The sequence below is a fragment of the Papio anubis genome, chromosome 3, assembly GCF_008728515.1.
Source record: "Papio anubis isolate 15944 chromosome 3, Panubis1.0, whole genome shotgun sequence".
NCBI lineage: Eukaryota > Metazoa > Chordata > Mammalia > Primates > Cercopithecidae > Papio > Papio anubis.
The window spans coordinates 4,131,158-4,146,853 of record NC_044978.1 but is presented as its reverse complement, the minus strand read 5'-3'; the positions used below and the strand labels follow the sequence as shown (position 1 = coordinate 4,146,853).

The following is a 15,696-nucleotide window of genomic DNA, read 5'->3' as shown; positions in this document are numbered from 1 at the left end:
GCTTATTGGATCCTACTTCTAGAATTTGTACAATTTTTACAATTTTATTTTATTTTTTAAAGATGTGGTCTTGCTATTTTGTCCAGGCTGTCCTTGAAATAGTGGGCTCAAGAGATCCTATAGACTCAGTCTTTTGGTTAGCTGGGGCTACAAGTGTGTGCCACGGGGCCTGGCCCTCCTTCTAGGATTTGATGGAAGCAGAAATGATTGAAATTCTTTACCAGTTATATGATGAAGATAAAGAAAAACACAGTTTGGCAATATAGAGCAATCATCAGAATTCTGTTTTGGGGCACTCAGGAGAGAGATTTAACAACCACGAGGCTGCCATTCACTGTGGACAATGAACAAATTTTGGGATTTGGGAAAGGACAATGAAAAATAAATTTTGGGATTGGGAAAGAGGCAATAAAATCGCCCAAAGCTCCTTTATGAGAAGAGAAGCAGCATTAATAACAATGATTATATTCTGATTATTTTCTTGAGTATAGAGAGTTTCTTTTATGCTTGGTTTGGTAAAACTGAGATAAAAAAGAAGGCATGCGGTATGTGCTGGGGACGAGGTAATGGGAGCCAGAGGCTTGGAGGTGCAAGCGGTGCGGGTGTGGTGAGAAAGAAGAGGGTGTACTGGGCAGGTCTGAAGGACACTGGAAATAAACTCCCTCTAATAGTCTGTAGGGGGCAGGCTCTGTTTCTTCACGCTGGTCACCGTGTTGAAGACGATGGAGCCCCAGGAAACGGTAAGCATGAGAATCAGAGGACAGTCACTCCAGGCTCAACTGTGGGTCTCTTCCTGGGACACTGGGCCCAGGGATTTCCAAATGAATCTGTCCCTGTGCCACTGGAAACATTACAGTAAGAGTGGTGGGCTGTGCTGAAGGGCCTTGCATCACACAGTGGACACGTGTGTGCAGAATTAAGAGAAAGGAGAAAATGGCCATGAATTCGAACTTCAGGATGAACCAATATTTTAATAAAGCTTGTGTGGATGATTAAAGCCTGCCTTGAAGTGGGTGGTCTTTCAAGGAGACTAAAGTACATATCATTTGTCTTTCTTTAAAATAAATCCAATTACAGATACTTGGAACACCCAGTCCTGATTTGCTCTTTATTACAGTCTCCTATATGGACACTGTTTAGCATAGCTCTGCTTTTATTTTATCCCTGCAGGAAAGCCTAGGAGAGGGAGGACACCTGTTCTTTGGGGCAGGTAATAGAAAGTATCATGGATCCATGTCAAGTAAAGAGAGCATAGGTTAGGAAAAAAAAAAAAAAGTCGGTCAGGTAAATGGCTTGGCAGATGTGTGGGGGAAATGGTTTTCCCCCAAATCTGCAACATTCTTGATGCACATTCACTTGTTAAAAAAAACACAAAGCTAGGACTAGGGGCCTGAGTCCTTCATGTTTAGTGTTCTTTAGTAGATAGTCACTGCTTCACTGATAATCCACTAACGACTAAATGGTGTACGTTTTTCCCTTTCCTGGCTGTTTTGCATGTGAATATTTTAACAAACAGGGTCTTGAAGAATGAAGACCTCCACATGCTCTTACCAGCACTTTTCCTTGTATCAAGGCGCAAACTAGTGAGTCTCTGTCTGGAATTGTGTGCAAGACATTCCTGGCTCCATGTCAGGGGTGGAACTGAATGCCCTCAATGGCCCTTTCCACTGTTATGATTCTAACATGACAGCTTTTATGTAGCTGTGTTTGTGGTACGTGTCGCAGCATAGCCTCTCCTCTCAGGTTTTATTTAAATCCCTTTTAACTGATGTGCTATACTGACACTATCACTTATACTTTTCTTGAAAATTATTTTGATGCCTATAACTCATTTCTTTAGAAGACTCAAGTGTTTTTCAAGAATTATTTTGAAATGTTGATTAAATTCAAGTCAACTAATTGAGTGCCTACTGTGTTTCTATGTACAAGTATAACCCTTTTCATTTATTTTCATTTACTCTCATATATTCTGACAAATCCTTGTGAGCCTGGGAAACGATTAAGCTTTCAGAGAGGTAAGAAAATGACAAACATTTTTTCTTTTGAAAAAAAGGAAATGAGATCTAGAAAGACTAATTTTCTTAAGGGCATAAAACATGCAGGTGGTATTGACAAGACCCTGCCTCTTGGCGGAGTGGTCCCCATACTGCAATAGGCCACTCTTGCCAGCGTTCCTTTAGGCTGCCAAGTGGTTTTGGTGAAATAAAATGTTTTTCATTGTTTCTCAATAGTCATTGTCTTGGTTCTAGCATAGGTTTAAAATATCCATGTGTGCTCTGATGGATTGTCCAGTGGGAATTTACTTCTTATAAAAGGAAAAGAGAAAGACAGAATGACTCAGGGGACAAAGAGGTGATGACTCAGATTGACTCTCTGATCTGAGAAGGGAGTGAAAATGGCCGGGGACCTTTTGTGGAGGTTTTACATAAAGGTCCCCGGCCTTTTGTAACAAATTACAAAATTGTTGTATTTTAACAATATCAAAGGCAATAAATATTTATCAATTCCCTTTTGATTCACATAAAGACACTGTATCATGTAAGTTCTTATGAAAGCTACATAGAATGCAGTTGTGCATATTAATGCTGACTTCTTTATTCAAAAATGTAATGGAAACTTCTTTGAAAAAGGGGGCCAGGTGTGGTGGCTCATGCTTGTAATCCCAGCACTTTGGGAGGCCAAGGTGGGCAGATCACTTGAGGTCAGGAGTTCGAGACCAGCCTGGCCAACATGGTGAAACCAGGTCTCTACTAAAAAAATACAAAAATTAGCCAGGCATGGTGGCAGACACCTATAATCCCAGCTACTCAGGAGCCTAAGGCAGGAGAATGCTTGAACCTGGGAGGCAGAGGTTGCAGTGAGCCGAGATCGTGCCACTGCACTGCAGCCTGGAACACAGAGCAAGACCCCGCTCATCTCAAAAAAAAAAAAAACAAAAAAACCCCAAAAAACTTACTTTATGTCTAATTGACACAAAAAAAGGCTGTTTTTAAACAATTATGTCCAAAATTCAGTGGACTTCATTCTCTAGAAATCTTACTCCTAGTGATAGAAAACTTAAAATAACCGAAAGCTACATTGTTATTACTGAAGATTATTTCATATTCTTGAAGTGCGAATTATTATTATTTTTTTTTGCTGTTGTAATTTTGAAGCGTTAAATCTTTTCTATTAAGTCGAGTTATATGAAATTGCGTGTATTCAGATAACTCTCCACATTGGCACTGTCGAAGCAGTGTGCCATGCCCTGGCATATGCAGCAAGGTTCATGTCTGAGTAGGCTGGGCGGAGATCCTATTTGGTTGAAATGTCGATGACATTCAGGGTATTGGCATTCCAATTACACGATGGCCCTGAACTCTTAACATTTATTGTCTTACTTGCCTTCCTTCCTGTTTCCCATAGTACCCAATGTAAACACATCTGTAGTTTTTCTAACACCTTTTTGTGTTTATACATGCATGAGCCAATACATACAAATAGAGATTTGTAGAAAGATGTTTTTTTAACCAAAATGAGGTCATACTATAAACCTTGTGCATTTTCTTTTAACTTAATATATAACTGAACTCACTAGCCGGGCATTTAAACTTGGACGTTGAAATCCATTGTGGATTAGAGGCGGTGATGGAAGTGGGATTCTCCATACGGAAGTCCGTTTTTGTTTTTGTTTTTTTTTCTCTAGAAAAACTCAGTAGTTTAGAATTAAGTGACTGTAAAGCGAAGGCCACCCTGAGTATTTAATCAACTGCTAGATGTATGTGTGTAGAAGACTGTGATATGTGTAGTGAGAATTAAAATTATTTAAAGACTCCCCATCCCTTTCTCACTTCTGCTGTAAGATCCATTAATCTTATAAATAAAAGACAAGCAATCCCCAAACTGCAACTAACCAACCAGCCAACCAACCAACCAGTCACCAACAGGTGTGGGTCTATTTCAGGGTCTGGAGGCACTGGGCTTGCTGGCCTCCCTCCGACCTTCTAACAGCTGCACCCCCTCCTAGTGCAGACTGTGCCTTAGGTACTGTGCCTAACTTTGGTACTGTGCCTTAGGTAGTCACAACAGAGATTTATTATAAAGAGACCACCTGAGTGGATGCTGAAATCTCGCGTCCCCAGTGACTTCCTATCTGTGGGCGCATGTTAATCTTAATTAGTCAAGATTTTGATATGTTTAAATATATATATTAGAAGGGTCTTTGCTGACTGGATTAAAGGAAAGCAAAGGTGTCTTTCAAAACTAATGTTCTATCATTCTGTTCGTAACCTTTGACAAAGAATCCAGTTAATGAAGATTCAGTTTCCTACAAATCCCTTTTTCATCCTGTACCCTTGTACTCCTACCCCAACAGTTTTTAGGTTAAAAAAAAACCCCGAAAAACCTCTGAGTTATCTTAATGAAATATTATGTTACTTAAGTTCATGAGATAACAAAAACTTAAATAGTTATTAACACTTGCGGTTACTCAAACTATTTTTGGCAAGTGACTGTTGTTTTTAATTATACATTTGAAATGTTTCCTACAAGATCTCATTTTCCTTTGCTTTTTATGTTTAGAACAAAAACAGTCAGAAGAGCTAGAAGCCATTCAAGTGCGACATTCTGTGAGTTAGTGATATTATACCTGCAGCCAATAGGTTTGGAGAACTTTGCACTCTCTTCACAGATGTTAGCGTAACAGACATGGCGGCACGTTTGCGAGCACACCCACCGCTATCTGGAAGCAAAAAAAATGATATAGCAGAGGCCAAGGCAACGGGAAAAGCACGTGCAGTATCATGCATTTAAGTGAAATGTGCCAGACATCCATGAGAAAGATGAACAGTTAGAATTAGTAACCATGGAATGCACCTGCCAATTTCACACCACCCTCAAACTAAAACAAACAAAATGAAGCAAAACAAAGGAAGATCAGGGATCTGTCTTAGAAATTGGTGTCACTGTTTTAGTGAAAGCATGGAAGACTTAATACTTAACATTTTATGGTTTTCTTTGTGAAAACTCAGGCACAGAACTCAATCTTGTTTATACCATTTAAATTCAATTTATACTAAATCTATAGGCATTGGAGCTGGCTTTCAGAGTCAAGGATCAGCTCTATGTCAGGATTAAGGGCTACGGTACAACACACTTTTAAGTTAATATCATTTAAGTTTTACCATCTTCTAGCTGTTATAATTCCCAAAGAGAGCTTGAATAATTCTTACAGTAAAAATTATTAGTGACACAGGTATGATATGTTTTTTAGGATTCACAGAGGAACACATGGCATTATGGAAAGTCCATTCTTCCTGTGGTTATTGTTAGTTATGCAAATAACTAGCCTTATTAAAATAAAAGTATTGCTATATATGGTATTGAAATGACCATGTTTAAAGAAAGGAGTATATTGCTTTTACTTTTCAAATTTTTATTTTTAGAGCTGGGTCTTGCTCCATCCCCCAGGCTGGAGTGCATCATAGCTCATTGCCGTCTCAACCTCCTGGGCTCAAGCAATCCTCCTGCCTCAGTCTCCTGAGTAGCTAGGACCACAGGCACACACTGGCTCACGTTTTAACTTTTTGTAGAGACGTGGTCTTGCATGTTCCCCAGGCTGGTCTCAAACTCCCTGGCTCAAGTGCTCTTTTCACCTCGACCTCCCATTGCAAGCATGAGCCACCACACCTGGCCTCATTTATTGCTTTTATACTTTTAACAATATGTGTACTATGATTCATATATTTAAACTTATGCAAGTCATAATGTGAAATAAAATCTGTGTAAGTTCATCAGTCATTTTAATGTGCTATGAGAAGTTTAGACTTCTAAATTTGGAAGAGAAGTCTTTTAAAATTGGAAGGCCAATGTTCTATTTATGACCAGATTCAAATTCCACTCTTACATTCCTCTGTAATATGGTATGTGCAATAAATAGTTTTGCTCATTCTCCTCATTCTGCTTATTAAGTAAAACCAAATTAAATTAAATCTTTTTGAAAGTTATTTAAAAAAAGACAATATAACCACCGATATAGTAACATAATCATGATATATTGTGACATGTCCATTTTTCCTTTTTCTTTATTTTCATAGGGAAAGTATCAAGTTTGTTTATTGGACATGACAGAATGTAGATGAGTAAAGATGCTTGGAAGGATAATTCAAAGGAATTTTTTATAGAATTTGTAAATAGTAAGATTAATAGAACTTAAAATCAGTGGAGTAATTCTTATATCAAAACTTCACTTTTTAAAAGTATATGTTTAAAGTAACAATTTCTTAATGTAGAAAATCATTAAACCAGAAAACCAACTTGAAAGAATATTAAAAGAAAATGAAGTAAATAAATCAAACATTATAATTAAGAACCCAAAGAAAGTGACACAAATGGTAGAAACAACTGAAGATTCCTTCAGGACAGGTTCCAAAAGGATTTCAGCAAACTCAGCAAACTGAAAGTGCTTAGAGACAAGGGTGTCTGATAAGATGGAGGAAATGTTATTGCTTCCAGGAGCTGTGAACTGGTTAAAATGGTTGTGTAGTCAAAGGTGTTGAAAGTGAAAACGGACATCACTCTAAAAGTGATTTTATTTCCTAGTTCTATTAATTCTGAACATCTAACAAGCACATAGGTGAACAGAGAAAATTCCAGAATGAGAAGATCCAGGGTCACAGGTTAAACCTCTGGTGTCCACCCTGTGGGCTGAGATGCCCTGGGCTGCGCCGTAAATCCGCAAGGGTGTTGGGGGACACTTCCTGTTTTTAAGGAAAACACAGTGCTAACTGTTGGACCCTCGGCTGAGACGCCCTGGGCTGCGCCTATAATCCATAGATTACTTCCTGTTTTAAGAAAAACACAGTGCTAGCTGTTGGACACTCGGCTGAGACGCCCTGGGCTGTGCTGTGAATCCGCAAGGGTGTTGGGGACACTGCCTGTGGAAAACACCGTTGCACACACTCTGCCGAGACGCCTCTGGGCTGCGCCGGTGAACTGGGCAAGGGTGTTGGGGGTATTTCCTGTTTTTAAGGAAAACACAGTGTTAACTGTTGGACACTCGGCTGAGACGCCCTGGGCTGTGCCGTGAATCCGCAAGGGTGTTGGGGGACATTTCCTGTTTTGAGGAAAACACAGTGCTAACTGTTGGACGCTCCAGGAATTGCTCGCTTGGGGCAGTGCACGGTTTCAGCGTAATAGATGTGCTATATTCCTTTTGATGACATCATATTTTTAAAAAACTGGGATTTTGATAGTTGCTGTGATAAAACGCAAGTACCCTCTGAAGAACATTTTATTTATTTATGTTTAGAGACAGGGTCTTGCTCTGTTGCCCAGGCTCGAGGGCAGTGACGCACTCGGAGCTCAGGGGGCTCAAGCTGCTCCTCCTACCTCAGCTTCCCTCATCGCTGGGATTACAGGCACATGCCACCACACCCAGCTAATTTTTAAAAATTTTATAGAGATAGGGTCTCACTATGTTGCCCAGGTTTGTCTCCAACATCTGCAGTCAAGCAATCCTCCTGGCTCAGCCTCCCAAAATGCTGGAATTACAGGCGTGAGCCACTGTGCCTGTCTGGCCTATAAAACATTTTAGATCAGTAAATGAGAGTGGCCATGAACAATCTAATTCTGAGGTCTGAGAAATTTTTCAGTGTGCAACAGGCACACACATATTATTAGTAAGTCGTGTTATAAAGAAGGAAATAAAACTATTTTCTTTCAATTTATGTGTATTATTTTGTCAAATGGCTTCTAAGTTGTTAGAACAAAATATTTCTAAAGTAATTATTAAGTTATTAAGTTGTTAGCACCTAACTACTTAATAAATAGAAGTGTTACGTATTTTTGGCCTAGGAGCACAATGAAAAAATGACTGAGACATTAAAGGTCACTGTAAACCAAGAAAGTTTGGGAATCTTTGCCAATTTATGTACTGTAGGAAGCTCTAAGTCCTAGATGAAATAAATGGAGACTCTGTCTTTAATAAAGTTTAATAAAGAGCTGAATTCTAAAACTCGAGGCATTTGTAAAATTGCTGGAACAGAATAATCTATTATATTCTGTTTCTACTTCCTTATGTATTGATACTTTCTGATACTCCTTGAAGATATTTTTAAGATCTTAACACGAGGATGCTACCTTTCATATGTCGGTTTATCCTAAAGAATCCTAATGCTGGTTTTGCCTTTGGTCCTCGTTAATGACCTACAGCCTGGCTGGGCTACTCTTCCCCTGAGCTGCAAGATTCCTGGAAGCTGTTGCTACTGCTGGGAGCCACTCCTATGGGCAGATTATACATGGAGAGTTATTTGATGTCTTTCCTTCTCTCCTTTCTTTGATAGCTAAGATATGCCTAAGAAAGTAATGGGTTGAAAATTCTAAAAGTGGACATATAACATGTTTTGTGTATTTTTTCTACATTGTTTAAACACTTTAGTATGAAAAATTAACCGCATTCCCCATGGCTAGTTTATTATGTACTGATTAAAAGCAAATACTTAACTTAAAAGAATGCTTTTTAACCGTAGTGACTGACACATGAAGATTTAAATAGGAATATATCTTTTTAATAATTGATATATTGGATAGATATAGGAATCAAGAAAGAGATATATTCTTGTTTAAATGAATATTGATATCAATAAGACTGGCCTGTATCATCTTATCTATATAATCTATTTGCGTTATCTATCCATATATTATCTGCATTATCTATCTATTTATCGATATTTTCTATCAATAGATAGAAAGATAGACAAAAAAGAAGAAGAACTAGAAGCTATTTTGGGGACTAGAAAAATAACTTGTGGGGCCACTTTATTCATCTCTGTCTGTCTGTCTATCTATCTATCTATCTATCTATCTATCTATCTATCTATCTATCTATCTATCATCTGCCTATCTGAAGATAGATAATGCAGGCCAGTTTTTTTACTAGCTCTTTAGGAACAAATTCCTACTTCATTTTGTAAACACAGTAACAATGCTTTCAAATTTCAAAGGCAATATATGTGTGTATACATATACATATATATTTCAAAGTGGTATGTTTTTGTAAAAACATTGTAATTATTATTTTGGAATTTCGAGCAAAAGTTTTCAGTCACTTTTGATCAATTTTATGCACAGGTTTGAATACCATATTTGCCAATCATTATACATAAGGGGAAGTTCATCCACATAAGCGAAATAACCCTATGCAAACTGCATCCCATCCAGAGTCAAGCTCACTCCTTAGAAATGAGAAGATACTTTAGAGGGTTACATTTGTGCTGCTAAACAGTAACTTGGCTCAAGTACCTTAATGACTGAAACAAATTGGCAAATTTTTATGTGCTTACTTTGCTATGAGGGATTGAATTATATGAATAGGAAGGTCAATTATTGAATGTACTGCACATGAACACAGTATATTCAGTATATCATGTATGCATATCTCTGTCATAATAGGGTTATAATAAATAGGAAAATGGGCACTCAGTAAAATGAGGAATACTGGGAAGTTATGATCCACTTACGTCTACAGGGAGATGTCTTGGAAGGATCAGGAAAGATCACTTCCTCATGTAAAACTTCTGCTGGAGTGACTTTGTAGCTCCAAAACGTGGCTGATGCTAATCCAGCTGTGGGCTCTACATTCTATTTGCTTTCTTTTGTCTCCTTTACCTAGTACTATTTTCTACTTCATTCCCCATGTCTAATTCTGGCATCTCCAATCATCAAGATGCCTTTGTGTGGTGCATTTGCAGGGTTACAACTTCTCTTGATTGCTGAGCCTTCCTTGTGTGTTTTGACTGTCTCCAGTATCCTCATCTTGCCTGTTGTCCACTTGTCTGCAAGGTGACAGCATCCTCAGGAGCCTGCCCACACAGCCTTCTCTGAGGCCACTATGGTACATGGCACATGGCACAAGGCTCTGCACTCAACCTGGGGATTAGGTATTGGTCCTCGCCAGTGGTTGGGTAATCCTCCTGTAGGCACTTTGATGCAACAAGAGACCTCAAAAAGGCAACCAGCTGGACATAAGAGAGTATCTTGGGCCATCCTTTCTACTCTGCCATGGGGTGACGGCTCTAACAACTTTCCAGTGATCTCTTGTGGATAGGAAATTTCAACACAAGTTACAAAATCTCAATGAGAAAGTTGTTTCTTGAATTACTTAATATTGTATATTTCAAGGAGGGGGGAAGGCAAAATTATAAGCCAAATTATGTCTACTGTGGAAAAAAGTTCATATGTACAAAGTCTGTATTATGAACACTTTTACAGTTAAAATGTATACAATACAGTTTAGAGGCACAGTTGTTAAGCTAGTTGGAGATACTATTCTCATATCTACACATATAATGCTTATAACACTATGTGAATTGTGACTATAGGTTAATTAAGCTGACTTTGTATAAAACTTTGGCACTCTCTCTGCTGACTTCTTCAACATAAAGAGTTTATAAAACAGATACGTTTAAGTAGTTTCTACTAGAGCAACGTGCCTTTGAATTTAGCCTATTTTTAAGTGAGAGATTTCAAAAGTACACAAACAAATGACATACTACCTCTTCCAATTGTTTAGAGGAGCTCGTTTTAACATGTGATTAGAGACAAAGGGAGTAGGAACAAGTAACAGAACAGAAAATTCTATGTTTGGTGGCCATAAGAGTGGAGTACAAATACAAAGAGAGAAAGTAATGAATCTACGCTACGTATCTAATCAGAAACTCAGAACCACACCTACGATCAGTGGAGTGCTAAGCTAATGATTGAGGGCCAACATGATTTTTAGAGAGCAAGGCTCAAAGAGTTGAAAACTAACAGACAGCATACCTGTGTTCATTTTGACCTTGGAGAGTTTGTTATTAAAGTCTTCAGTTTTCCTGTAGAAAAAAAACGGTGCATAATTTGTTCACTAGCATGTGAAGAAAATATCATGAAAGCGTGTCTTGCTTTTGATGTACCTGTAAGTTAATATCACATCATCATTAGTTTTATTTAAATCAGTGTTTAATAAGGTAGGAAGAATTGATAATTTTCTTCATGTTAAACTTTAATTATTGGTCCTATGATCATAAAACAGATCATATTCTGTTTTTATGCTTTTGCTTTATGGTGAGCATTAATAGATGAAAATGGAGAAGTTTTGTGCTTGTTTGTTTCTTTTTCTTTTTCTTTTCTTTTTTTTTTTTTTTTGAGACGGAGTCCCTCACTGTCACCCAGGCTGGAGTGCAGTGGTGTGATCTTGGCTCACTGCAACCTCCACCTCCTGGGTTCAAGCAATTCCCCTGCCTCAGCCTCCTGAGTAGCTGCGATTACAGGCACATGCCACCATACCCAGCTCATTTTTCGTATTTTTAGTGGAGATGGGGTTTCACTATATTGGCCAGGCTAGTCTTGAACTCTTGACCTCTTGATCCACCTGATTCGGACTCCCAAAGTGCTGGGATTACAGGCGTGAGTCACTTTGCCTGGCCTGTTTGTTTCTTTTTCAATGAGAGAGGGTTGTGCTCTGTTACCCAGGCTGGAGTGCAGCTGGTGTGATCATAGCTCACTGCAGCCTTAATCTCCCGGACTCAAGCCATCCTTCCCCCTGGAATTACAGGTGTGAGCCACCGTGCCTGATTGAGTTTTCTTTTTAAAAAATTAAATTTCTTTTACAAATATTTATATAAATGGTTGTTGTTCTCTAAGCCTGAAATGACTATCTGTTAAGTATACTCTTCTGGAGTTTTAAAAGTTACCCTGGCACTTTAAAATCATTGCCTTACATGTGCTGGTCTATTTACTACCAGGAATATGTAATGAAAGTAACGCATATTTTGAGGGCACTGTCAAGAAAGATGAGATTCATCTGTCTCTTTTTTTAAGACACAGGAAATAGATGGTTACTACAAAACCCATTTCTGCATTAGTATTGAACACTGATTTTTCCCAGTGAAATGCTGGATGCATAGCAATTGAGATTAATTCACTAGAAATGGTTGGCAGCAAGGGCTTGTCTCAGAAAAATGTTTTAAATATTATGTATCGTTTTACGACATGTGAGATGACTTAGTTCTTTCTCTGGTATATTCTCTTAGTCCATTTATGGAGTTTCCTATTTATCCATACTCTGAGACCAAAGAGGAAACACATGCTGATAAGGAAGCAAATCTCCTAAGTCTCAGAGCTCCCTGCAAGAGCCGTCTGACCCCGGCCACTTGGCCTTTGCTCCTGAGTGGGCCTGCTGTTCAGGATCCACGAGAATCTCCCCCAGCACGACACACTCACAGCTTCCAGGAGCATTAGTACTGCAACATCTGACCATTTTCAAGACTTTTATTTATTCCTTTTGGATGAATGAGGATAACTTTGAAAAGAAATCATTGGCATGATCACCTGTCATGAAAGACTTTTCATAAATATAGTTTTTTCAGTCTCTAAAAAGAGCAGCAAATGAGCTTCCTGGCTTTCTTGCCTTTGTCTGCCAAGGTTCTCACCCTCTTCTCCTTTCTGACCATTTCCTCTGCTCAATTCGACAACTATTATTTTCTTTCAATGTGGCTATCTGATTCACCTCTTATGGAAAGCCTGACTTTGTTCATTAGTGAGGTAAAATTATAATAATAAAATCAAAATGTGAATTTTAGCTAAATATAATGGTACCTCTCTCCCAGTGGGGGGGGGAAATGATGAAATAAAATAACATTAAAAATATACTTAAGTCCTATGAAATATAATTATAAAGCAAGATTTTATATATAGATATATATATGTATAATGTAATCCTCATTTTGCTATATACACATGTATATGTACACACAAACATACATATATTTGCCTAGATTGAATTACTAATACCTTAGGACTCAATAAATGCTAAATTAATGAACATTTAAAATGGGCAAAATCACAGTACTGATAATCACCTCAATATATGTTTTTAGAGCCCTAAGCTGAAAACAATATAGATGATATCCTTGCTATGTGGTGTTTAATTTTTGTGTAGTCTGTGTTCAGTGTCATATCCTTGCCCGTCTGCCCGAGGCATCGTTGCAGTGTTGGGATTAGGGCAGGAACCATGCTTAGTGTGGCCAGGCCAGAACTGAGTTTTCACAGGGTTATGGGGAACTTCACAGTGACATGTCATAGGCCAACAGACTCTGAAAAATGATGGAGGGAAATTTTATGATGATAAATTTTATCTCCTATTTTTTAGTGTATGCAACTAAACAGGCGCATTTCTGTTTTACTTTGTTGTTTTGTTTTTCTCCAGAATTACACAGAAAAATGTGGCATATTTCTAAAAACTCAACTTGGTCGCCTTAAGCCCGCCTATATTGAGGGATACCGATGAGGTCAGGGAAGAGGGCAGTGGCCAGCACAGGAGCTTTGGGAAAGCTCCTTCAAACATATTTATTTTCATCTCTCGGTAGCAAAACTCCTAATATGTTAACCTTAAATGGACAAAATAAATGGAAAAGAAAAGCCTCAGGGGATGTCTGTGACTGAGACTGAGGCAACTTCTAAAACCAGAAGGGATAAACAACCTCCAGAAAATGCGGATTATAAGGACCTTTCCCAAATTCGACTTCGTCATTCCTTTTGAAACCAGGCGACGCTGTGCTTAAAACTGCTTAAGATTTTACAACTGAATGAGGAAGACAGTATTTGGACTAGAATAATAGTGATTGACAAAGACAACATCAAATTCAGAAGGTTAACTCTCAGAATACAAAATCTGCTGATATACTGTAATAATGTTTTTGTACCAAGTTGCAGAACTAGTTATCAACATCTATTGTTTGAATTCAAATGCCAATATTTACAGAACATCTAACACTCAAAAAGTAAAATAGGATTAACAAGAACAAAGAAAGGCGCCACAAATCCTTGAGGTTTTCATCTTTAAAGTGATGTATCCTGTTACTTATAAATGTAATTTGTGAGGTTTTTCAACTTCCCATTGTTTTCGATGTCAAAATGTGAAATGACTAACTTCCTAATTAAGCAAGACATTTTCCAAGTCGTTAAAAGAAGAACCCCAGTGACTGAGCTCTCAAGAAGAACCTGAAACCCAAAGGCTTCTTGGATGACTAATAAAAATGCATGATTCTATTTCCATTATTTGTGCTAAGTCCATTAACAAATCCACGACTGAGAACTCTCTTTAGACAGTTCAAACTAAAGCGAATCTAATCTCTTTTGTTCTGCTCTGAAAAAGTGTCCTTGATTGTACTTACATAACAAGCACAGATTATTCTGGAAAGCATCAAATTCCTAGAGTCTTTGCATGCTACTAGAAAACAGTATTTCAAGTATTCTCTTCACTTGGAATTGAACCAGGGACGAGACTGTGAGAACTGACCATAACATGGTCATGAGCCTTAGCAGATGGTCCATGGAGCAAAGAACTCTCCGAACATGAAGGGATCACATGATTTTCAGTAGGTGCTAGGGGGTTGTATTTACTTTTGTCAAAGTTTCATATAAAAAGCAACTTCATATGTGTCCTAATTTGTGACAACAATGGATTTGTTTTACTTACGGGTTAGAGTAGCCTCCACTGCCAAAACACATATGGCAATAGACTGTGTTGATTGATTGTGGAAGGGCTGTTAACAGCATGACTTCGGATCTATAGTCTTTTAATTCTGCTTGAATTTCTTTTTTATCTTTTCCTTTTTTTTTTATTTGAGAGAGAGTCTCACTCTGTTGCCCAGGCTGGAGGGCAGTGGCGCGATCTTGGCTCACTACAACCTCCACCTCCTGGGTTCAAGTGATTCTGCTGCCTCAGCCTCCTGAGTAGCTTGGGATTACAGGTGTGAGCCACCACACCTGGCTAAATTTTGTACTTTTAGTAGAGTCGGAGTTTTACCATGTTGGTCAGGCTGGTCTCAAACTCCTGACCTCGGGATCCTCCTGCCTCAGCCTCCCAAAGTGCTGGGATTACAGACGTGAGCCACCACGCCTGGCCAATTCTGCTTGAATGTCTTCGGATTATCAGACATCTCACTCTTCTCTGAGTCAGAGCAGACTGTGTTCTCAACATGCATAAGAGAATAGACTGGGTAATTTAACTTTTGAAAGAGGGTCCTAAGGAGTTTGATCCTGCATGGGTATGAACATGCCTTTGTGCCTGTTGTCTTATAACTCTGCTTGAATTGTTTTGATTACCAGGCATCCCATTTTGAAGAGCAGCAGAGACAAAATCCTTTCCCCAGTGTTGGCCAAGAATTCTATGTAAGTCATTTTATTTTTGTAGACCTGAATTTAAGCACCAAGACCATGGATGAAACTAGAGGATTGAATTTTATCTCTGTTAATGTGAGGAGTTGCCCAAAAGACAACTTAAGCCAATACATTGCTACAGTTATTTTGAAATTAATATATTCACAGTTCATATATTATTCAAAAAAGGACATATTGATGTTTAAGTAGTAGGAAAACATTGCAGGATGTTAGTTTTTTTTCACAGAGATGTATTTTAAACATGAGAATAAAAATACAATCATATTAAGGTTATGTACCAGATTTTAACTTGAATTTACTTATTTATTTTGAAATGGGATCATTTGTAGCACTCTTTTTGGATAAACTGTCCTAAGTGATCAATGTATTCATGCATCTCTCTGTCTCTGACTGTGGTAAAATAAGATGTATTCATAAATGCCAAATGATTTCACCTTTCAATTATAGTCAAATGACTTAATTCAGGTTGACATTCATCTTCACCTATCTTTCCTA

General features: G+C 38.2%; 1 protein-coding gene across 46 annotated transcripts in view; it reads right to left on the bottom strand.

Annotated features, from left to right (window-relative positions):
* Nucleotides 1-15,696, bottom strand: part of SORBS2 (sorbin and SH3 domain containing 2) — a 371,761-nt gene that overhangs the window by 92,579 nt on the left and 263,486 nt on the right. For 31 of the 46 annotated variants that reach the window (XM_021938999.2, XM_021939004.2, XM_021939003.2 and 28 more), the window contains exons 3-4: nucleotides 10,801-10,850; nucleotides 4,628-4,720 (exon numbers count right to left, since the gene is read on the bottom strand). The exons of 6 other annotated variants lie outside the window; for them this stretch is intronic. In XM_021938999.2, coding sequence (XP_021794691.2) covers nucleotides 4,628-4,720; nucleotides 10,801-10,810 — 103 coding nt within the window. In that variant the 5' untranslated portion in view covers nucleotides 10,811-10,850. The remainder of the gene's footprint in view (nucleotides 1-4,627; nucleotides 4,721-10,800; nucleotides 10,851-15,696) is intronic. 9 more of the 46 variants (XM_021939009.2, XM_021939006.2, XM_021939018.2 and 6 more) reach the window with 2 other exon arrangements.